General features: G+C 45.7%; 4 protein-coding genes across 4 annotated transcripts; 1 reads left to right on the top strand and 3 right to left on the bottom strand.

Annotated features, from left to right (window-relative positions):
• Positions 1–6620: 6620 nt before the first annotated feature.
• Positions 6621–7586, top strand: MAM_07912 (phosphopantetheinyl transferase; the record flags this gene model as incomplete). The annotated part of the gene is made up of 2 exons (XM_040826710.1): positions 6621–6707; positions 6783–7586. The coding sequence occupies 2 exons, from the start codon at positions 6621–6623 to the stop codon at positions 7584–7586; spliced, it is 891 nt and encodes a 296-aa protein (XP_040675342.1).
• Positions 7587–7899: 313 nt separating this feature from the next.
• MAM_07911 (Dienelactone hydrolase family) lies at positions 7900–8893 on the bottom strand (the record flags this gene model as incomplete). The annotated part of the gene is made up of 4 exons (XM_040826709.1): positions 7900–8229; positions 8304–8451; positions 8522–8693; positions 8776–8893. The coding sequence occupies 4 exons, from the start codon at positions 8891–8893 to the stop codon at positions 7900–7902; spliced, it is 768 nt and encodes a 255-aa protein (XP_040675341.1).
• Positions 8894–9773: 880 nt separating this feature from the next.
• On the bottom strand, positions 9774–10298 carry MAM_07910 (uncharacterized protein; the record flags this gene model as incomplete). Its single annotated transcript, XM_040826708.1, has 1 exon — positions 9774–10298. One exon carries the CDS (start codon positions 10296–10298, stop codon positions 9774–9776), a length of 525 nt encoding a protein of 174 aa, XP_040675340.1.
• A 123-nt stretch (positions 10299–10421) lies between these two features.
• MAM_07909 (Acyl-CoA N-acyltransferase) lies at positions 10422–10967 on the bottom strand (the record flags this gene model as incomplete). The annotated part of the gene is made up of 1 exon (XM_040826707.1): positions 10422–10967. One exon carries the CDS (start codon positions 10965–10967, stop codon positions 10422–10424), a length of 546 nt encoding a protein of 181 aa, XP_040675339.1.
• Positions 10968–22867: the final 11900 nt, after the last annotated feature.

Below are 22867 nucleotides of genomic sequence, written 5' to 3'. Positions count from 1 at the left end.
CTGCAGAATATAGTTAAATTTAGCTAGATTTATAGCTCCTTAATATATAACTCTAAGGCTCTATAAAGCTTAAGCTAAGTTAATAGTGCTATCTTTATCTTTATATTTATATTTTTGCCTTATAAGTTCTTCTTTTAGTATTACTAAGCTAAGCTACTATTAAGCTGCTATTGCTAATAGTTCTTTATAGCTCTAGCTAGTTCTCTCTAGCCTATTCTAAAGTAGGTATTTAAGGTTAAAGTTTCTAACTAATATATACTTATTCTAAGCCTCTCTAGCCTCTATATTATATAAAGGTATATTCTACCTCTTGCTTTTATAGAGCTCTAAGTATAGCAATATAACTTTAATTCCCTTAATCTTTATATTAGCTTAGTTTTTACTACTATTCTTAACTAACTATAAGCTAGGCTTATACTAAGTATAAATATATACTATATTTCTGCCTTAGTAATATACTAGTTTATAGCTACTAAGCTTTGGGCTAAAAGGCTAGCTTTATTTTATTTATTTTATATTACTATTAAGTTAATATTAAGCTAGTAGTAAAGTACTATATAAATAAAGTTATTTTTTTTATTAATATTTTAGTATAATATCTTAAGTATTTTAAAAAAGTAAAATAATATTAATTCTTAGTATTATAGTATTTCTTAGTAATAAAAGGCAGCTTATATATAGTAGAATACTAGCTAGTTATTAAGCTAGAAGTATTATATTCTTAGTTTTATTTCTACTCTTTAGTAGATAGCCTCTCTTCTAAGTAGGCTGTTCTCTGCCTAACTCTAAGTTAGAGTTAATTATAATCTACTAGTAGTAGTAGTCTAAGTATTAGTAGTCTATAAACTTTATTAAGTATTCTAGGTATTTCTCTTTAGCTTTATTCTAGTGCTTCTTTAAAATAGAGCAGGCTTAGTCTTAAGCTAGGTGCGCTCTTTTGTATAGAATACACTTTTCCCTAATATTACTAGTAATTATAAAGTATAATTATTCTCTATCTATATAGCGCTTAGTAGTATATTAGCTGCACTTTAGTATTGCTTTATAGTATTTAGCTATATACTTAATACTATAGTAGTTAAAGTACTACCTTAAGTAGAGAGCTTTATTATATAGTTTAGTATTAAATATCTTAGCTTAGAAGACTAAGCCTTTCTAGTATAACTTATTAGTATCTTCTAGTCCTTCTATACTTAGTATTAAGAGCGCTCTTATAGCAGACTTACCTTAAGGTTGCTATAAAGTAGCCTATATAACTCTTACTTTATTTATCTTTAATATCTCTTTAGTAAGGCCTTTAACCTTTATATACTTAGTAGAGAACTCTTTAATAATTACGCTAAGTACTTATTAGTATATAGTTATATCTAGGCTAAAGGCAGCCTAGACTTAGCTAGTTTCCTCTTAATATTATTTTGCCTTACTCTAGAAAGTTACTATAGTATTACTACTTAGTAGGCGCTTTATAGTAATAGTAGTATTATAGCTAATAGCTTAGTTTATAGCTAATATTATATTAGCAGCAGCCTACTCTTTATATGCCTTTATAATAGTATTCTCTTTTATAAGCACTTTATAATATTATTATATTAAAATAAAGAGAGAGAAAGAAGCTAGAGTTTAAGCTAAATATACTTTAGCTGTAATACTTACCTATAATTATAGTCTTTTAGCTGTCTTTATAGCTTTCTTTACTGCTATTATTATAGCTTTCTATAATTATCTTTAAGTTATTAAGGTATTATTATAGTTAATTACAACTTTAGCTATAGCTTAGCATACTTCTGCCTTAGTATATACCTAAAGTATTGCTTAGGCTCTCTTAAGAGTATTACTCTTTAAAATATAGCTTATAAGTTTATTATATACTTCTTTTTAAGTATTATTAAGTTAGTCTTAAGTTATAAGCAGCTTATTACTGCCTAGTTCTTATTTATTAAACTATTCTCTTTTTATATTTAAGTAGTAGTAACTCTAGGTAAGCCCCTTATTACTACTATTAATAACTATTAGTATCTTCTCTACTGCCTTGCCTCTAGAGCAGCTGCTATGCAGCATTATAAGTAGAGGCAATTAAGTGCAAGAAAGAAGGTCCTTATATTAGTTTGTATTTTAGAGGCAGTCTTAAGCTAGCGCAGTAGTGCTGTAGACTAAAGGCTGAAAAGTTTTTTAATATAAATATTAGTAAAGTATATAGTAATTAAAGTGCTCTCTTTATTAATAGTAAAATTAAATATTCTATATAGTATATACTTAGTATTCTATATAGACCTTATTAAGTAAGTAGTATTTTACTGCCTAGCTAAGTGCTCTAGAACTTCTGCTTACTACTAGTATTAATTAAAGTAGATAAAACTCTTTAAAGTAAAGAAACTTATAAATATAAAGTAGAGGAAATTCTAGTAGTAAAGAATGCACTTAAAAGAGGCAGAAAGCAAAATATATATATTAAGTAGAAAAAGTATATTTAACTAATATAGAAACTACTTAAAAGTTTTTAAGATACTATAGCACTTAACTAATTTAAAGCTAAGTAGAGAGATATATAGAAGTATAATAAGCTTAATTTATAGGCAATTAATTCCTAAATAATAGTATAAAGCGTAGAGCTAATTAATTAAATAAATAAAAAAAAAAAAAAAAAAAAAGAGAGAGACAATACAACTATAAGGCTTAATACGCACCTAACCTGCGCCTGCTATAGCGCCTACTTAAAAGGCAGGCTAAACTTATTAAACTAATTCTACTTCTTATTCTCCTACTCTAAATTAATAATAGAGGTTCTAGGGGGAGGGGGGAGAGCGCGCTAGCAATAAGCTGGATTCTAGGCAGGAGGGAGAGAAGGAGAAGAAGAAATAGTATTCTAAACACTACTACCTCTATAATAGTTCTTCTTTCTGCTATAGAGTTAAGTTAGGCTATTAAGAGTATAGAACTTAACGTAATAGCTGTAAGAATTTGCCTCTCTATAAAGCGCGTTAACTAGAGTGTAGGTTAGTTCCTACTAGTTAGCATGCTTATAGCGTAAATCCTTATGCTCTGCTTACTGCTTGCGCAGTATTTGCTTAATATTTTAAGCTATAGTTGCCTAGCCTTAGAAAAAATTAACTAGTATCTACTAGTTCTAGAGGGTAGGCTCTCTATAACAGATAGGCATAAGAGTGCTTATAAGCGCAAGCGCTTATATATTAGCAGCAGGTAAAGTATTAGCAGCAGCAGACAATAAAAGGCAGGCTAGGCTAGGGGTAATATAGGCATGTTCTAGCAATAAGTTAAATTTTTTAGTTGTAAAGTTAAACTACAATAAAAATTTAGCGTAAGCGCTTAGAATATCCCCTAACTTTTTGCATGCAGTAGATATAATATACCTGCTAGTAGTAGTAATACTTATAACCTTTTTCTATTAGTAGTAGAGCTTTAGATTTAAGAAGTAGAGATGCGTCTTCTAGACGCACCTCTTTTAGGTCTTATAATAACGCTTGTAGGCTAAGGCAGAACTAGGAATATAACTAGCTAAGCTAGTATTAATTATTTTGCGCTAATATAGTATATATATTTTAATAACTTTCTCTCTATTAAAGAGGTTAGAATTATTAGAATTCCTCTCTATAGTATATTCGCCTATATAGCAAGCGCTGCAGTATAGAGAGAGCAGCAGGGGGGGAGGCAGTAGAGGCAGCAGCAGAGGCGCTCTAGAATAGTTTAGGCCTAAATTAAGCTAATACAGCAGCAGAGAGAGCAGCAGCATTATAATAGCAGCAGTAAGATAGTAATAGTAATAAGATTTTTAAAAATAAGAAAAAATAAAGTTTTACAGAAAGAGCATTAGTAATACTTATTAGAGGGAAAAACAATAATAATAAGCAACGCTAAGTTGCTAGAACGTTCGCAAAGTAGAGGCATATTAAGCGTAGACTGCGTGCTAAAAACGCAGAGTAGAGACATAAAGTTGCTAGGGGAATTAACACTATACGTCTATTTCTACTGTACAGCAGCAACGCAGATAAACCTACTAGAAGAAGAGTATATAATAAACTTAAGCTATAGGCTTAAGTAGATATAAAGCACTATATTAGTGCTTTATTAAATCCTCTTTAGATGTATATTAAACCTATATATATAATAAGTAGAAAAGAGGGGATAGAGAGCTTCTCCTTTTCCTCTTTTCCCTCCTTAAGTTTATAGTTAATACTAGTAATGCTTACATGCAGTAGCCTGTAAGGCTAGTTCTTAACAGCTAGTAAGGCTAGTAATAACTATATATATATAGAAATAAATAGCCTCTATAAAGTAGCTAGCTTAAGTACTAGTTATATAGCTTTATAGCTATTTAGAGTAATAAATATATTAAATATAACTACTAGATATTACTATAATAAATATATATAAATTACTTCTAAACTATTTTAAGACTAAATTAAGCTAAGATAATAAATAATTTCTTTACTAAATATATCTTAAAGAAATATATCTTTAATTTATTTATAAAATAACTTAAGTAACTAATTTAAAGAAATAAAATATAAAAGCTAAGTAAAAAAGTAAAGTTAAAAAAAGTAAAGTAAAAAAAGTAAAGAAAAAAAAATAAAGAAAAAAAATAAAGGAAAAAAAACAAAAAAAAATAAAAGAAATAAAATAAAAAATAAAAGAAAAATAAAAAATAAAAGAAAAATAAAAAACAAAAAATAAACTAACTAAACTAATTAAACTAATAAAAATATTTCTAAACTTTATAAAACTAGTTAAAGTAAGAGAGAAAGTATTTTATAGCTATTAGTATAAATTATTTCTAATTTAATTTTAATTTTAACTAACTTACTATATAAAATAAATATATAAATATTATAAGCTATATTAAGCCTTTAGAAACTTACTATATAGTATATCTTAGTAATTATAAAAAGGCTATCTTTATAGTATAGTAGCTATATAGTAAAAAGTATATTATTTAGTAATATACTAAGCAAATTTTATTAGCTAGAATTAGTTCTTAACTAGTTTATAATTATTTAGTAAGTAGTTTATACTATTTCTATATTTTTATTTTTATTCTTAACTTTATTTTTATCTTTATTTTTATTCTAATTCTTCTTATTCTTAGAAAGAGAGAGAGAGAGAGAGAAGCTTAAGAGTAGAGGCAGAGGCAATAGTAATAATAATAATAATAATAATAGCAGTAGCAGCAGCAGTAATAGCAATAATAATAATAATAATAATAGTAAGAGTAAAAGTAGAGGTAAGAGCAAGAGCAAGAGTAAGAGCAACCAAGTAGGCAGCTTAGTCTTAGCAGTATTCTATTAAAATTAGTCTTAATCTCTTTTCTAATTACTTTATAAGTAGTTTAAGTAGTATATATACTATTTTTAGTTAGCAGTATATAGCAGCTACTACTTTAGTATTAGCAGCAGTAGCTTTATTATATATAGTTTAAACTATAGTATTAGCAGTAGCCATAGTAGTAGTAGTTAGTAGTATAAAAGCAGAAATAAGTATTACCTTAAAAAGCATTATACTTTACTATATAGACTTATATAGTATTTATAATAGTACTTAGCTATTAATATAGTTTAAATATTATTTTATATAAAATAAATATTAATTATTATATAACTAGTTTTAAACTATTTTCTATAGTAACTTATAAGTTAAGTTATTATTTAATTGCTTTTTATTATCTTTAAAGTAGTACTTCTCTAGGTTAATTTTATAAAATTAGATATAATAGTTTTAAAGTAATAACTTAATTATATATTGCTATATCTATAAGAAATAAATAAGAATTAATTTATATATATATCTAGTTAGTATTATACTTAATTATATAGTATACTATTTACTTTAAAATAGTAGAATAGTTCCCTAGGGAATAAAATTAGCTAGCTATCCTAGAATTATTTCTAAGTTAGTTCTAATTATTACTTTTATTATTTCTACTAAAGAAGACTTATAGCATTAAATTTTAACTTAAAGATAAGCTTATTAGCAAGTTGCTTCTTTAAGTTTAAGTATTACTAGTATTATAATAATAACTTATATCTATAAGATATTTTTTTTTAAGTAGTATAAACTAGTTTAGAAATAATTTAATAAGATAATAAAAGTAGTTTAAGTTTATAAAAGAAAAAAAAGAAATATAAAGGTTAAGAAAGATAAGTTTTACTTAAATAATAAAAATATAGTAGCTAAGTATTTACTTTTATATTAATTTATATATTATAAAATAAAATTATAAAATAATATATATATTTATAGAGAGTATAAGTAAATATATAAGTTTAAGTAAGTATTTTATATAATATTAAAGTTAATAATAATTATAAAGATATATATAGCAATTAACTATAATTGTAAAGATGTATGCAGCAATTAACTATAATTGCAAAGACGTGCGCAGCGCTGCAGCAAATCGGCGGAATACAAATCAGGAAAATCGTAGTAGCAGCGTTTGCGGATGCGAGCTAATGTGCGACCGCATCGCACCCCACCTCAACGTGCAGGGCACCGCGGCACTGCGGCACCGCAAACCTTGGCGTCGCCGAAGCAAACGACTTCCTCCCTTCCACTCACCAGCGTGCTAGTGTGTCGATGCGTCGACACACCAGCCCGCGAGACAGCCAGCCATGAGCGACGCCCTCGTCCTGAAATGGATCCTCGACACGCGGCCCCTCTGGCCCGAAGCCAAAGCCACCAAGGACCTCGAAACGGCGGTACTCGCCCCCCCCCCCCCTCTCCGGGCAGCTTGCGTCCACCTCCAACAGAGGATCTAACCGTGACCACGGCAGGCGAGCCGAGCGCTCTCGCTGCTCACGGCTGACGAGCGCGCCTCCGTACTACGATACCACTTCGTCAAGGACGCCAAGCTAGCGCTCGGCTCGGCCCTGCTCAAGCGGCACGCCATCTCGTCGGCGCTCGGGGTCCCCTTCTCGCGCGCGACGCCGACGCCCGGGCCGCCGCCCGGCCGCAAGCCCCTGTTCCGGCGGCCCGACGGCACGCAGCCGCTCGCGTTCAACGTGTCGCACCAGGCGGGCCTCGTGGCCCTCGCGGCGGTGCGCGGCGACGCAGACGGCGGCGCAGACGTCGGCGTCGACGTCGTGTGCCCCCGGGAGCGGCGGGAGCGGGACCACGCGCTGCTCGGGCGCGACGGCTGGCCGGCCTACGTGGGCATGCACGAGAGCGTCTTCGCGGCCGCCGAGTGCGAGCGGCTGCGGGACCTGGGGCGGCGGCGGGGCCCGGACGAGGCCCTCGAGTACTTTTACGCGCTGTGGTGCCTGAGGGAGGCGTGGGTCAAGATGACGGGCGAGGCGCTGCTCGCCGGCTGGTTGGGGGAGCTGGAGATGAGGAATTTCGCGCCCCCGGGGGCTGCTGCTGCTGCTGATGCGCCTCCGCTCGAGGTCTGGTTCCGCGGCCGGAGGGTGGGCGGCGGCGGCGGCGGCGGCGGCGGCGTGTACGTGAGGCTCGAGAGGTACTTGGCTGATTATATGGTTTGCACGGTTGTCAGGGGGGACGTTGGGCGCCGTCTGGGCGACGGGTTTGAGAGTGTGGATCTGGATGCGCTTCTGGATTCTGCCGAGAAGAGTAGTTTGTAAAAGGGGGAGACGGGAAAATACAAGAATAGAGAATCAAGGGGGCTCAGTTATTTGGGATACAGGAGAGGTATGAGGTACAGCAGAGGTGGCGGTGTGAAAGTAGGGGCCGTCAAGTTGGGAAGCGTGAGGCTGGATTAGATAGATTAGACTGCTGACATGTTGGTATCATACATCAGATGGCGAGAGACTTTCGTCGTCGTAGCCCAAGGTGGCTGTATTGTCCATGCAGCTACGACTGGGAAGCAGACACTCAATATATAGAATTTACGATACTGCCAATTTCATTCCTTCCTTTCGCCTATTCAGCACGTCTCTACAGGTGTTTGCCAAAGAAGCCCAGGAGAACCTTGTAGCCGCGCTCATACTCCTCTTTGACTCGGTCCTTGCTCAAGTCGGCACGGGCAGCCATCCAGCCGTGGATCTGGTCTTGAAAAATCTCGACGTGCTTGGGAACCTTGGCTGCATCCTCGAACTTCTTGACGTCCTCGGCGGGCTCGTCGCCGGAAGCCAACAGGACCACGGGGACGTTGAGGCCCTGGGCGTCGGCAGGATCGATCATGGCGGGATGGACCGAGGCCATGACCCCAAACGGGTTGCTCTCCGCCTTGGTGGCCAGCGTGGCGACCTTGCCGCCCCAGCAGTACTGACAAGTTTTTGCTTCACTTAGTTTCCAGCTCCGGCCATTTCTTTGCGGTGAGGACAGGCGGTTTCACTCACACCGACAATACCAAACTTGGTCAGGGATGCATTCTGCCGCTTGACGGCTTGAACATAGGCAGGGACAGCGGCCGCCGTGGCGGGAGGCGGGAACTTGCCAAAGAAGGCGCCAAGCTTCTCCTCCTTTTCGGGAGTGTCGGGGGGGTACCTAATCGTGAGCTTGTCAGTCTTCCTGGTTGAAACATTGCCCTCTCCTTCACGCCCGTCCAACAACGTACCATTCAATGGCGGCAGGATTGCCCTTGAACCAGTCGGGAATCAAGACCTTGTACTTGTGCTCACTGTCGCTATGAGCTAGGATATCAGCACCCTGGAGGGTCTGTTCAAAGTAGCCAAAGATGTCGTAGATGACGACAATGGCCCTGGTCGCATCGGATGGACCGGTAACGTCTATTTGACCCCGACTTCGGCGTCAGTTCTCAGCTCATCGGACCACCCGGAGACGCCCCATTTGGATGGACAGCATACATACAGGTTTTGTAACCGCCAATCTCTTCATAGGTGCCCTTGGGCTTGTATCCCTCGCTCACGACGGGAGGAACATTGCAGCATGGCCGGCTGTGGCCGGCGGTGGCAGGCATGGTCGACATGGTGGGCGACTGGGTGCCGAAGCGGAGGGTGCTCTGATAAGGTATTTGCGTGTCTGCGGTTGACGGTCTCGACAGTCGTTGTACCAAAGGGGAAGACGGTTCGAGATAAACTGCGCGAGCAGGACGATGCAAGCTTGGGGAGAGGGGTTTTATGCAGATGGCAGACGTTGGTTCGAGTATTTCGCCGTCGGCAATGTTGGTTGCTGAAGAGGGGTCGCGCAGCCAGCGCAGCCGTCTCGGACATTAAATTTACACCTCTCGGCAAGCTTCATCAGGCAAAGTGTGGACATGCAGAGACGGCCCAGTGGCGGGGCGCCATCAAGAACAAGGATGGGAGAATCGCAGTTGGAACCGTATGACGTTCCATCAGAGAATGGTGTTGTCATGGCCTTGAGAGCTCTCCAGACTCCTCTTCTTGGACAACTTGTGAAGCTACAAGTCACTGCACAGGAAGGAGGGGGCCGCGGGGCAACCCGGCAAGGTGCGCCTTCCAATTCTCAATTCCGATGATGTCACCGCTACGTGATTCGTCGTCTTCGGTAATCGAGATTCGACACCAGGGGCACAAGGCTGTCCATGTGATTGTAGAAATGGCAGGCGTACCGACGACATAACTACACGTCGTTGAACCGTAGTAGCTGTTTATTTGATGCTGTCTGAGACTTTCTGTACGTCTTTACTAGGAAAATCGCTTTCCTTCGACTTGGCAAGATCGGCTTGTCAATATTAACCTTGACCAACCCCAACGTAGCGGCGTCTCATCACCACAAATGCCAAGGCACAGGAGACCTTCGACTCCGTCAATGAGACGCGACCATGGATAATAGTTCGTAACGGCCTATTTGCAAAACTTGGTGTTGCTTGCCGTCGGGCCATGGATCTACCACCACGCGTAAAACTGAGGCTCAACCAATGATACCTCTCGTTTATTCTGCTCATGTAACCGAACACAGGGAATGTTTTCGATCCGTTCCTTAAAGAGAGCTTGAACACCGGCTCCCAGTTCATCAGCCAGCATGCCGGCTGCTTCTCTGACGTCGGCTGTTGGCTGCCACATGACGACTTCTTTGAGACCCAATGCGCATGCTTCTGCGACGGCCAAATGGAGAAGCTTTGCGATCGGTTTCTGCATGCCCTGGATTCGACTCGTGACCATCTGTCCGATAAAGAGCTTGCGTAGGCGAAAGTCAGGAGCCCACCAGCACCACGCCGTCTTACCCCATCGGCCGCTGTATATGGCTCCATGGAAGGGCGAGGACTCGCTGCTCTCGGCAGGGCTCAAATATTGCTGTAGTGTGCGTGATCTCGCCAGGTGGCCGGCGAAGACAGCGGGTGTTCCAAGGATTTGCACAAACGTAGTCCGGGTACATCGAAGGGCAGAGAGCCGAAATTTGGCGCTGTTCATCTCGAAATGACATAGACCTGTGAAGCCCCCAGACCTGAGCATAACAAGATTTTCATCACCTGGCGGCTTTGGAATACATCTGCTGCCATAGCTAAGACGTAGCTGGAACACAGTCTGAGGCCTCTAACCCAGCTTGTCGTATAATCCGGTACTTGAGCCACTGTAGATGATGCTGAACTCCACGCGGTCCTTTTCCATGGCGTCCAGATCTTGTTTCACCTTGCTCAGCAACTTGGTTGCCATCCCATTCCTTCTGAATTCTGGATGCGTAAATACTTCCGTGATTATGGCTGCCGTGACAGGCTCCATACCCCTCCCGCTGTTCATGATTGCATCTCGCAGGTGAACGGCGCAGCTGGAGATGATGGTTTCCGGGTCACATGGCTTGAACAGGGCCCAATGCTTTGGAGATGCCCTGTGGCCGTTAAACACGACCAGCTGGAACTGCATGTCTAGATACTGTCCAAGAGATAATGGCGCCGCCCACATCTGGCTGTTGTTTTCGAAATGCTGCATTATCTGTTTTGAATTTGCTCTGGTACACACCAACCCTTCGCCGTCTGCACCCGTCACCGACTTCTTGTCATCGGCGTCAGTCACCAACTCTTTGCTATCGACGTCAGTCACCAACACTTTGTCATCCGCGTCAGTCGACTCTTCCGTAGCCATTGTACAACTGTTCGCGAGGAAGAGGCTAAGCGTTCCGTTCGCAAAAGCGGGGTCCGCGGTGGAAGATGAATGGAGAACCTGTAATGATTCCGTAGTATAGTAGGCGATAAAATGCAGAGAACAATGCTTTACCGGCCGAACGTGCGTTACCAAAGTGGCGATGCTTCGTAGATGGGTAAAATCAAGTCGCCTCGTTGCCACCCGGCCGGTGTTTTTCCATATTGCATATTGCATATTGCGTATTGCCAATGACGGTGTGGAAAGTGGCAGCAAGTGCTTTCGACGTCGCCGCCAGCTGGCAACTCCAAGCTCGACCTGCATGCACATCAGAGAATCAGCGAGCCAGCGAGCCAGCGATTCGTCTCTTGATCCGCATCGACAACCGCCAACTCGCCATCTCTGCTTTTGTTCGGGGCGCGCGCCTCCATATACCGACGTCCATGCTTCTCACAACTCCCTGAATGGAGTCACCGCCCTCCTGGCCCCGAGATTAAGCCAGCCTCAGCCACCTGCCGACCTGTTAGCCCGAACCATGGCCCTCTACGCGGCCAGTTGATCTTACAGGCGGATGAAGAACTCACTCTCTGTGCCATTGTTCCCCCCTGACAGTTCCTACACACGTGCGTGCTCTTCAACCAAACTTTGTCCGGTCCAAATATAACTGCCCAGTCCTTCAATGGTACGAAAGGAACCGACCGTATGTGTGCCCGTTCCGGTTACAAATTCCGACTTTCGGAGTCAGCAGTCCTAACCTTAAGTGGTATGTTCCAGGTTTCGCGGCGACTTGGCAATGGTTGCTCGTAAGAATGCCGGCTCGGAGTATTATGTGTCAAGGATGGATCTCACCAAGAAGAAAAAGTCGCAGGCCGAGCTCAGGAGCTTAGTATACGGCATTCAGGTACGTTTCGTGCGACGCTGCGGGCTGCGTTAGAGAACCAGACTGTTGGGAGGTACTCCGTATACAAGCCAGCTAACACATCTTCATGCACGCACACGACGACGGACGTCCCTGACCTTACGGGATCCAATTCCCACCCATCTTGAGACTTGAACCCTGGACGGAGCTGCACTCATATGTACTCCGCACGGTGTACCTACCTTTGCCTGTGATTGCTGGTCAGTGTGCCTTCGATCAGATCTGTGGATCTGTTAACCGTCAAAGTGCCATCCCAATGACCAGGTTGACAAGCAGCCCGCTTGCTCACATGATGTGTCATCACCAATTGGCCGTTGGCTGCCCACATGGGTCACGATGTGTCGTGTCGTACAACGCTAGCATTGTCCAGCATTGGCACTGGGCTGAGAGCAAGTTCGAGAATATTACAAGATTCTCCCTGCAAACCATTCTTAGCCTTTGCTTGGGTCTTACATTACTCTATGCAGAGGGAAGCTGTGCCAGCAACGTCAAACGTCACGCGTCACGCTGGCATGTCTCAAACGCCGTGCACTGGATGAATCCTGGAAACCGTGCTGACGCGTGGTCCCTTCCGGAAAACAAGTCACATGAGGCAGCGAAATCGTCTCTATCTATAGAGTGACAAAATCGGATGAAACAACATCCGTCGAGAGGAATATGTGAGAAATGCTCTGGCCGGAGTCACTAAGTGAGCAAGCATCTTTATTTTCTTCTTTTCTTTTCTTGTCTTTTCTTTTCTTTTTTTCTCTATTTCTGCGAAGGGTAAATCGGGTATCCTAGGTTCGTCAGGCTACAATGGCATTTGAGCAACAGAAGAGCGTAACCTATGGCGCAATCTCATGCTGAGGCTGGAAGACAGTTTGGCGTTCCTTCGTAAAGAAGCGAGTCAGCCAAGCTAGGCCTCTATATCAACTTTTTGCTCTCAACCATCTCGTGTTCACTCCGAAAATTTGCGGCAACCCTGCTCATATCACATTTATTTTTATTTGAATATATTACAAAAAAGCCAGGATAGACCCACCCACCATTTCGCCAATATTGCCCTCTGACAAGTACAGCCCGCAATAAAAAAACAGGAATTTTTCTGGCTTGCCTCTTAGGTCCTTCATCTAAACCATCGCCAAGTGCATGCAGAAGCGGGGAGACGGGCCACGCTCGGTCGATATTGCACAGGAGTGGTCGTCACAACGGGTTTGCTGCCAAGCATGTCGACATGGTCCGCAACGAGGGCATTTTTGCCGTCAAGGTGATGAGTCAAATAACAACAAGCCCGACCAAAGACTTCAGCCCACCAGCCTCCCTTTGCAGCAGTATTACCGCTCCGAAGCGAGACCAAATTCCCCCCTCTTCCCGTTCCCCTCATTTTCTACTGATGCAGCGCCAATATACTCAACACATTCGCAGCCCCTTGGCCTGGCCGAAACGGTGCAACACTACGTCATTCCGCCAGTCTGCCTCTGCGGACCGCCGCGCCTCATCATCACGCAATTACACGCCCTTTCCTCTCGTGCAACCCGGGCCAAGGAACCTGTGTTTCACCGACTATTTCATCCTCCTTCGTTCCGCCCTCCGTGCCGCCGGGGGTTGTGCTTGGAGCCCTCGAGCCCTAACCCAGTGAATTTGCGCCGTGTGCCAATGAGGGCGGCCGACTGGGGTTCTTGGGTTCTTGGGCGTTTCAGATATACTGGATGAGGCTGCAATTAGGTTATTGACATGCAACTCGGGCCGCCTGGAGAGCCAAGTTTGTGCTACAGGTGTCTTGGTCTGACGGAGCACAGGGCCACCCATTCGAGCACCCGTGGATTAGTAAACGGAATCTCGCTTAGGCGCCGTGATTGGAGCCATGTCTCGATCGATAGCCAAGTCCGGGCTTATGCGGATCTGAACGCAATATAGCGGGTGGTGGGCTGAGCGGGTTTGCCGGCAAAGTCCCCTAGCCGTATGTGCTTCCTATAATAATATCGACTCCTATGTTCGCTGCCCAGCACGGTTCTATTAGTGGGTCGATTCGAGTTTCATCAAATGGTCGGCGGATTCCATTCACCTAGACAAGGCACGTAGCGTACAGGTCATGTGGCACAGGCACAGCAATGGAGGAGTTCAATTTAACCTTTTTCCTATCCCAAAGCCTCGACAGATTTCCTGTTTTGCCCCATATCTCGAAAAGGTGTGCCGGCACGTTATCGTTCCAACCTCTAACCATTGCTCCAAATTTCCCAACTCCTTAACTTTTCGTAGCACTGCACCGTTCAGTTGTGCGAAAAATGATAACAACATGACGAATTTGCGACCGTCACTTTTGGCGTGGGAAGGGCCTGGTACTAGGTGTATATGCCATGTCGCTAGCCCAGGGCCGAGTCGGGATCTCAGCCCGGCGTCAAGGAACACGCTTCCCCCAAGTTGTGAAAGCACAATTTGCATGGTCGGCCAAAAGTTGGATCCAGACGGTGGCGTGGGCCATGTATGGATAGTTGCAAGAAAAGAGAGACTTTTTCAGCTGTTGAGCCATGTTGGCAGAATCTCAGGAGAGAAAAGACAAGTGAAACAAAACCTGTTGCTCTGGCCGTTGGAGAGAGGGTATTGCCACGGCGCCTTCTGTCGTATCCAAAATGATCCATCGTCGCTGACCCGGCACGAACTCTGACTGTGATGATCAAATGTAATAGTCCGAGACCCATAAAGGAACTGGAAAATTGTGAGAATGAAAACAGAGTGGTCCTCCTTGTGCATTGCTGAGAAGGCGACATCTCGCTGCCCTCACACTCGCATTATTGCCGTCCTAAATATGTGGTGAAAAGTCTCGCTGCACATCACAAGTCAGTGCCCCATGCTCACTCAATGAGCATCACATGGCGTGCCACAATATCCGCACTTCCTGCCGGGAATGACCCAGACCTCCTTTCCTTTAAGGGCACAAGTTGGGCATCTGGTGCCGGGAATCTGCGTTTACAGTTAGCCGTGCGTTCAACAAGATCGCTGTAGCATTTAGGTCGTTACTTTGTACCTACCTGAGCTCCGTAACTGATGATGCCCTCAGTAGTCTCCGGTGCAGATCCGGGATTATGGGGGGCATGCTCGCTCAAAGAGACTGATGCAGTGGACTGGGCACCGGGAAGAGGGTTGATTTGCAAGACCATTTTGCTAAGTCGTGTGAAATGGCGGCAGGAAAGAAGATACTTTGAATGAAGAGAGCCGAGGTCGTTTGACAGGTTTAAAGCGAAGACAAAGATGATACAACGTTTATCGACGAGGTTGAATAGACTGTTGTGGGTTGGTAACCATGCGTGAATTTCGATAGTTCTGGTGGATGGGCAGAAGTTGTCTATATTTATGGGCTGTTGGGTGACTGATCAAATATGACTGTGAGGTGGATGGAAATCCGGAAAAAGGCGTGGTTGCCGCTCATACTTATATGGTTTTTGGGGCGACTGATCAGATATGATGGTGAGTGAGAAGGAAAAAAGGTTGATAAGTGAACAACAAGGTAGGGGTGTAAGGGAATAAACTCATCACATGAACAGGGTAAGGGACTAGAGCGGAACTAGGCGGGAGCCATCATTCTGGTTGCTGGACTGGATGACATCTGGTGATCGTGCGCTAGGCGAAAAGCCTGTGAACAGACCTGTCATATCGAGTCTGAGACGGTGGAAGACTGCCACTCTTCAGTTATCGGGGGCGGCAGGGGTGTGCGTAGGGACCAGAGGAGTGCGGTACGTACTGCTGGTGCTGGTGGCGCTGCTCTCGCGCTTGAGAAACATTGCGGAGCAACATGGATCGAGCGAGACATGGGCACGGCAGGGGCGAGTTATCCTGGGGACGCAGGTGTGTGTTTCGGTCGGGTTTTGGTTTGGCCGGTGCGAGGGTGTTCCATCGTCTGAGCCCGACAACCGGATGGGCCAAGTAACTACGGAGTAGCAGCTGTCATTCACGGGAGATGCGGTTGGCTGTGGCGGTCTCGTCCCCGTCGATATCTGGGAAGTGGTGCGTTGTCGACAAGATGCCCATCATCAAACGACGGCGGCCATGCAGAACGCGGGACACTGTTGCTGTATGTGCAGGACGCAGGGCCAGAGACCTGCAGACCACCGCAGACTGGAGAGACAGGGGTGCCGTGGTGCCTGGATTGCCTGTGCACAGTCTGGCTCCATGGGCCCAACCGATGTGGCTAGCATTGACCACCCAGCCAAATCGAGCTACGAGGGACCGATGATGCGGGCTGCAAGAGTAGCCGTTTGCCCAACTTTCCGGACCAACTGGTTGGGTGACGGGGCACAAGGCTAGACAGGGATGCCACTGAGATGCCACAGCAGGCCAGGATGCGATAAGTGTTGGAGAGGTTGCTTTTGGAGTCCCGAAGTCGAGCGGCCGGCAAGGGTTGTTTGTCATCGTCGAGGGGGAGATGGAAAGATGAGGAGGGAGGCCTGTTAATCATGAGTATCTTCTGTCCTCGGGCTTGCTCAGCATCGACATCCATGGCCGGAACTGAAGGGCGTCAGAGTTTACTGACCGAACGGGCGGGACGAGCATAGTTGGATGCGAACTTTTCATGCATGTCTGGACGGGAGAAACATCTCGGATGTGGCGTTTGGATCTGCGCAACCGACGAGAAACATTCCATATGGTATTTGACTTCTTTTTTCCATACGAGGGTTGCAAAATCCCATTGCATTTGTGCTTCACCTTCTGCCATCTGCAATGAACCAGCCGCTTTGCCGACCAACAGACCCCCACCCCTGGCTGGCAGATGCATGAGGCAGGCGCTGCCCAATGCGCAACTTGGGAAAGAGGAGAGGAACCAGGCACATATTGTACAGACAAGGTACCAGCCATTACCTCCATCGCCCATGCAAAAGCAAGACGTGCCGGTTGCTGTTTCCGTTCATGGCAGGGCAACTCCATCATGTACGTGGACTACCTGGCATTTCTGGACAGGGCAGGAGCGGACGCCCAAGATTTGTCAAGGCTTTTTCGTCTGTTCCAAGTCCTTTTCTAAATGCGTGAGCTGTCTTGTCAAAGGAGGCCACCTAGGAGACTTTGGTAGAATGGCGTCATGAAAACCAAGGTCATATCTGCAGCACGGAGAATTACGGAGTCCCCCGAGCCGCTGACGGAGCACGAGATTCCATGCCGAACGAACCCTGCGAACGTCGCCAGGGCAAGTGGGGGCCCCTGTCGCTCCATGCTTTCTCCTGTCATAAATTGACACCAACGTCGACCCCACCAACGTTGGAATGAGCATGTTTTCCCGCAAGCAACAAATGACCCCATGATGCTCTCCAACCACACAGGCGGTTTCGTTGACTCCAAAATGTTCACTCGCCATTGTTAAGCTACAATTAATTGAGCGAGAAATAAACGAACCTGAGATTTATGATGCTCGAGCGTTCTTGCCTGCGGCCTTCATGCCGCGGCTTACGATGACCTCCCGTCTCCTTACCGCCAAGTTTTGGTTCCCCGAATATCTTCCGAATGTCGAAAATCTATTGAACACGTCTATTTGAGTGTTGTCCGGGGCCAAGCACTTTCCGGGGGTGCGCCTTTCACGAGACTCCAGCCTAGAAAGCAGGAGTACGGATGACAGAGTTTGCTGTTGTCCGTACCGAGTAAGTTAAGTCATACCCAGCACGCCTTGCTCTTTACAGTTCGTAACACCACACAGGGATACAATCTCCGTCGCCGATCAGGAGCCCAGTAGGTGAGGTCCAGCTTGGCCTGTCATTATGGATCGACGTGTTCAGTGAATCGAGGAACCCAGGAACTGCGAGAGGCAAAGACTTGACATTATACCGACAAAAACGAACCTTACAAGTGAGCCAAGGTGTTAGTATAATCGTTACGTCGGCTACTTCCGTCTATGCTCTTGACGAACATCCGTCGATGAGGTGACAACAACTTGTGGAAGCCGGCACTGGCGTATTCACGAGGCTTATCACAAGACCATGCAGCTGGTCAGCACTGCCCCATGTCGGATTGGGTGTTTGATCTCGCCTGGATTGAAAGCAATCCATTTTACTAGTCCTGGTTCACAAACAACAGCATATGCAATAGTCGAATCGAATGGATGGTTAAAATAGTTCTATAAACGCAGTGATACGGAACTGCTCTGTGGACGCTTATAAATTTGGGGGCCTGAAGTCATCCCGATCCTAGCCAGGAAGTGTCTCTGACCATAGTGCAAGTGCGACACGGCTCGATCTATTGTCCCAGGAAAGAATCATGTCGGTTCCGGTATGGATTGTCAGACTGACGGCAAACTGACCCAAATTCGATATCCATGAGAAGCTTGCGACTGCATCGCCTGGCACTCATGTGTTGATTGGCCCAAGGCTGCGTATCTAGTTTGTTCGTCTACAACGAGTCCGAACGTACATGGAATATCCTCGAGAGAACGTCAGTCGCTGTGGGGATGGGCCATCGTCACCGCGTTGGGTAGTCAAGTGTCAATTTGCTGTCCGTCCGAGGCAATCCAGTGCTCTTATGTCGGGCTGTACCTCGTCGCCTTTGTCGAAATGATGAATATCTCACAGAGGACTTCAAGTCTCGATATTCGTGTTCTTAGACCTCCCCAAGGTCACCCAGTCATTCTGACAGAGAAATCGATTCCGCTTTTCGGTGAGAATGCACCACATATTTCCGTCGAACGACAATCGCAGCTCAGACAACAGTTACCCCCTCCCTGAATTCCCGTGTTTCGTACTAGGTATGAATCTAGCAGAAGTCATAGCGCACGCCCACTAGTCAAAGCTGTGCTCAAAGCTGCCTTTGGGCAAAAAACAGGCCGCCCTACATCCTATCATCATGTTGGCAACGAAGGTTGAATCCTGGTACGAGTATGACACCCCTGGGCCCTCACATACGACCTCTTGACATATTGCACGCCCCACAATCACGATCTTTGCTTTTGTTAATACCGCTTGCATACTCGCATCATGGTCCTTGTTTGCGACTGGGGCATCCCACCATCTAATCCACTTGCGAATAATTTACAAATCACACATGCTAAGCAGACCAGATGAAATATGAGGAACCAACAAGAAGAACTGACTTCTTGCGTTGTAACTTATCCCTTGATTAGTGATTCTTCTTGTTTGCCGAGCCGGTATCCACAAAAGACAGACCTCAGATGTTGGCTTTCTTGCTGGCAAATCTCGACACGTTTGGTGTAGCGTGTCTTGAGCCGAAAGGTCGTCATTTGGAAACACAGCAGTCTTGGGCCATTTTGGGTAGTACTAATAAAATACAGACTGTTGTCATAAGGATTTGATGACTCTGTCAACGTCCGAGAGGCGTCCTAGGGGTCAAACATTAAACCCCCCCCCCCCAAACTACATAGGGGCGGAGCTTTTCACCGATGGCATGTCGGGAAGTCAGCAACTCGGAAGTCGTATCCCGGAACCCAAAGAACGTTGATTTACATATAAACAAGAGTCTTTGCGCATGCTGCAACACGGAAATGCTCGTGCCCTTTCCGGGCTACGGTTCTCAGAGCTCTGTGCCCTCCCCAAGAAACATGATATCTTGGGTCAACAAAAGCGCTTTCTGCACTTTTGACAGGCCTACAAGCTGATCTCGAGTCTCCAGATTGCCATACCAGAAGTAGGACGGAAACATAGCATTTCAACCACCTCGAGGACAAATCCCATTGTCATCATGGGGGGAGTGTGGCGTTCGCCATTATCCACCGATGTGTTGCGGAATTAGCGATTGTTTGTTGTTAGGCATCTTAACGCGATCGGCGGCGTCGCTGAAGTTCACTGTTTCAACGTCGGAGCATTTTGCTCTGCGAGTTGCGTCAAGATGTTTGTCGTTGATGTAGCTTGCTCCCAGCAGAGTGGTAAGTCTCCGACAGCCGTACTAGTCAAAATAGGGACAAGCGGGCATCTGGTCTGTCGCAAAACGGTCTCACACGATTTGCACTCTAGTGCGCACTGCTGATGTAGTTCCACGACAATGTCAAAAATGGAAGATGCGAATTATCGTGCCGATTGGCGGTTAAGTCGCAGAGCATTTTTGTTGACAGTCGAGTGCGGTAGTGACCAACGATTTGAGATGGATCTTCTCATGGTGATTGAAAAGTTGGGATTGTGATGTCCATGGTCAGATGTGGCTTGGAAATGCTGCGGTCGAAGAAGGCCGAAAGTCATCGGTGACTGGAAGAAAAATTCGCCGCCAGGGTCTTCATCTTTGTTAAAATGTCGATGTAATCCAAATCATCACCCCCTGCCCCCATGGGAACCGCTCAGCTAATTGCCAAATGGGACAACAGATGCACTCGTCTCATTTCTTACCACCTCGGCGGGGGATTTGAATCGCGCGCGTATACGGAGTACTTGACAAGGATTTATCAATTGTCAAGGGACCGGAAGAATGTCACAAATAGCAGAGACGTGTGCATAAAACATCGCGTAGCATTTGTGCGCTGATCAGTTCAAGGGCAAACGTAATAAGTGGATGGATATGGCAGACTGGAAGATTTGATTCGTTCATCAGTCGCGCCTTTGCCAGGAGGTGCCGTTGTTCGAAGTCGATGAACAAACAACCTTGGCCGCCAGCAGGAGACGGCTCGGCTCGTGTCGTTCGACGTCTTCACCAAGCGAGCATTCTCCCGCACAGAGACGACGAATCTGCGCAACAAGAGATCGGTAAGATTGGTCATACACGCAGGACGACCACGGCTCACATGGGTCAGGCCGCATGCTGGGGTAGCAATGTTTGGGAAGATGGAGTCGTGGGGGGGTGGTGTGTTTGCAGCTGATCTGTCAGATTGTCAGACTTCAAGCCCACCCCCCTGGCAGTTGTGCTGGAAAATCTGGGCGTCTTGTTACCTTCGAACAAAACAAGGGCCGGACGACGTGTGGTGGCTGGTCCTTGCAAATGGGACAGGACCAATGTGTCTCTTGAAGATGCGAGCAACCAAGGAGCCGAGGACTGACTGCCAGCAGCTGAAGCGGGAGGAGGTGAAGCGGAATTGACGACTCCAAGTCCCTGGACCTGCCACCGTGGGATACATCATGCCGGAATAGCCCGTCTCTCCCTTGATGGACCGGCCATTTGCCGTGTATCTACTGACCGTCGAATGCCTACGCTGCAAGTTCAGTCCCACAAACCGCTCAATGTGGCATGCTCGAACGGCATCTCGGTTTCCAGATGGAGCTGGGAGCATATGCAACCGGCAATGTACCAGTCAGACGGCAGTGTGACCGTGGCAGATGGATGCTCCCTCGCCCGCAGCAGCAAGACGCAAGACGCAAGACGTGAGCGAATCAACAATGGCTTCAGGCAAGCTATTGACATTTCAACCCGGCTCTTCACAACTACATACGTACACTCGGCAGTCTCGAAGGGCCCGGTCAAGTTGTCACTCGCATGCCAGCAAATTGCGTCGAACCCCCCATTGACCCCCATGCCAGGAGACTAATAAATAAGTTCACTACGGTCTACTAGTATATCTGAAGCATTCCTGGGAGTGTCAACCAGGACCAAACCCCACCCCACCCTTGACACCCAAACCCAATTATCACGACATTTATGAACAGCTTTCCCTTCACCCTGCACGGGAATCCAAGTCGCCAACATGGCCTGAGGCAGTAGTAGGGGGGAGTTGTTGAATATGTGGAGCTGCCGATATATTCAGATATGTACTCCGTACCGAGGCATGCATAAACACCTGTTGTCCCATCTTGTCTCATGCAGACTGAGAATCAGCATGATGCCAGGCTGAAGGCATCTTCTCACCGCCCTAGTCGGGCCGGGGGGGGTTACTGTTGTCGTTCCGTCATGAAGCTCGGCACGTTTAGACGTCAAGCCCGTCACACATATACACCAAATACGCAGTCGCATTATATTTGTTGAGCGCTCCATGTGCTACGAGACAGGCATCCAAGGCACCACTCAACAGCCGTCCATCCTTTCCGCCTCACCGGTTTATAGTCCTCTCAGACATGGTGGCAAACTAGATGCAGGATTCAAAGGGAGGGCTGAACATGTATCAGATGTGTGGTGGAGCCACTCATGACTTGCTCGAACTTGCACCTCGATCGGACTAGGCCACGTCATTGGATCCTCTTGGCATGATTTCAACGCTACAATAAACAAGGCATTTGGTCCGTGGGGGACTGAGAGCATGCCGGGTGCGACTCATTGACGTCCAGCTAGAACAGGGCATACCAAGCCGCACCGCCTCGTCGACCTTGATTCTTGCTTGAGGAGGACGTCCTGCCGACATTGGTACAGAATTCTAACCACATGATTCTCTGCGGACGGCTGCCGAATACCGGAGCCGGCACCTGCGGTGAAACTCGGCCGGAGAGCCGGTCCTTGAATGGCTCGTCGTTTCTGCCAAGTTTACGGACGTGGCCACACAATTACGCAGTGGCCGACGGCCGTGATACTGCGCAAAGCAACCGTATTTGTACGGGCGGTCCCGCGAAATGATATGGAAACAATGAGAAAGTCTGTAAGGATCTTGCATTCAAGACATTTCCAACGCTAAGCAAGGGGGCAAACTGGCAACTGTCTCTCCTTGGGAAGGGTCTTTTGTTCTCAACACGACCAAGGGCCACGACGCCCACCCCCAATGGTGCATCATGTAACTATCTCTCCTCAGCATTCTTGACATCAAACTCCCTCCCGCAGCCGTGCAGCCGTCGAGTGGCACGGTCTTGAGTGTACTTTCGTGTGCACTTTCGATCACCCTCGTCTGTAACTAGTGCGACGGATGGCTCTGATACCAACCACGTCTAGTAGTCCACTCGCTTAGGACAAGAGCCAAAGCGACCATCGGGACAGGGAGTACTCGGGAGAAAGCCCCTGGTCAGGTACAACGAAGAACTACATTGGGCTCAGGTCATTGGGGCCGTTGACCTACGGTTCAACCCGGGAACCGGGATACGTAAACAGGTAGCCCACCACGGTCACAAATTGATGATAGTTGGGGATTTGGTCCACAGGGGGTGATGAACATCAGGAAACACAAGAGGGAACA

Source organism: Metarhizium album (assembly GCF_000804445.1).
Source record: "Metarhizium album ARSEF 1941 chromosome Unknown scaffold_38, whole genome shotgun sequence".
NCBI lineage: Eukaryota > Fungi > Ascomycota > Sordariomycetes > Hypocreales > Clavicipitaceae > Metarhizium > Metarhizium album.
This window is presented reverse-complemented; position numbering and strand designations above follow the sequence as displayed.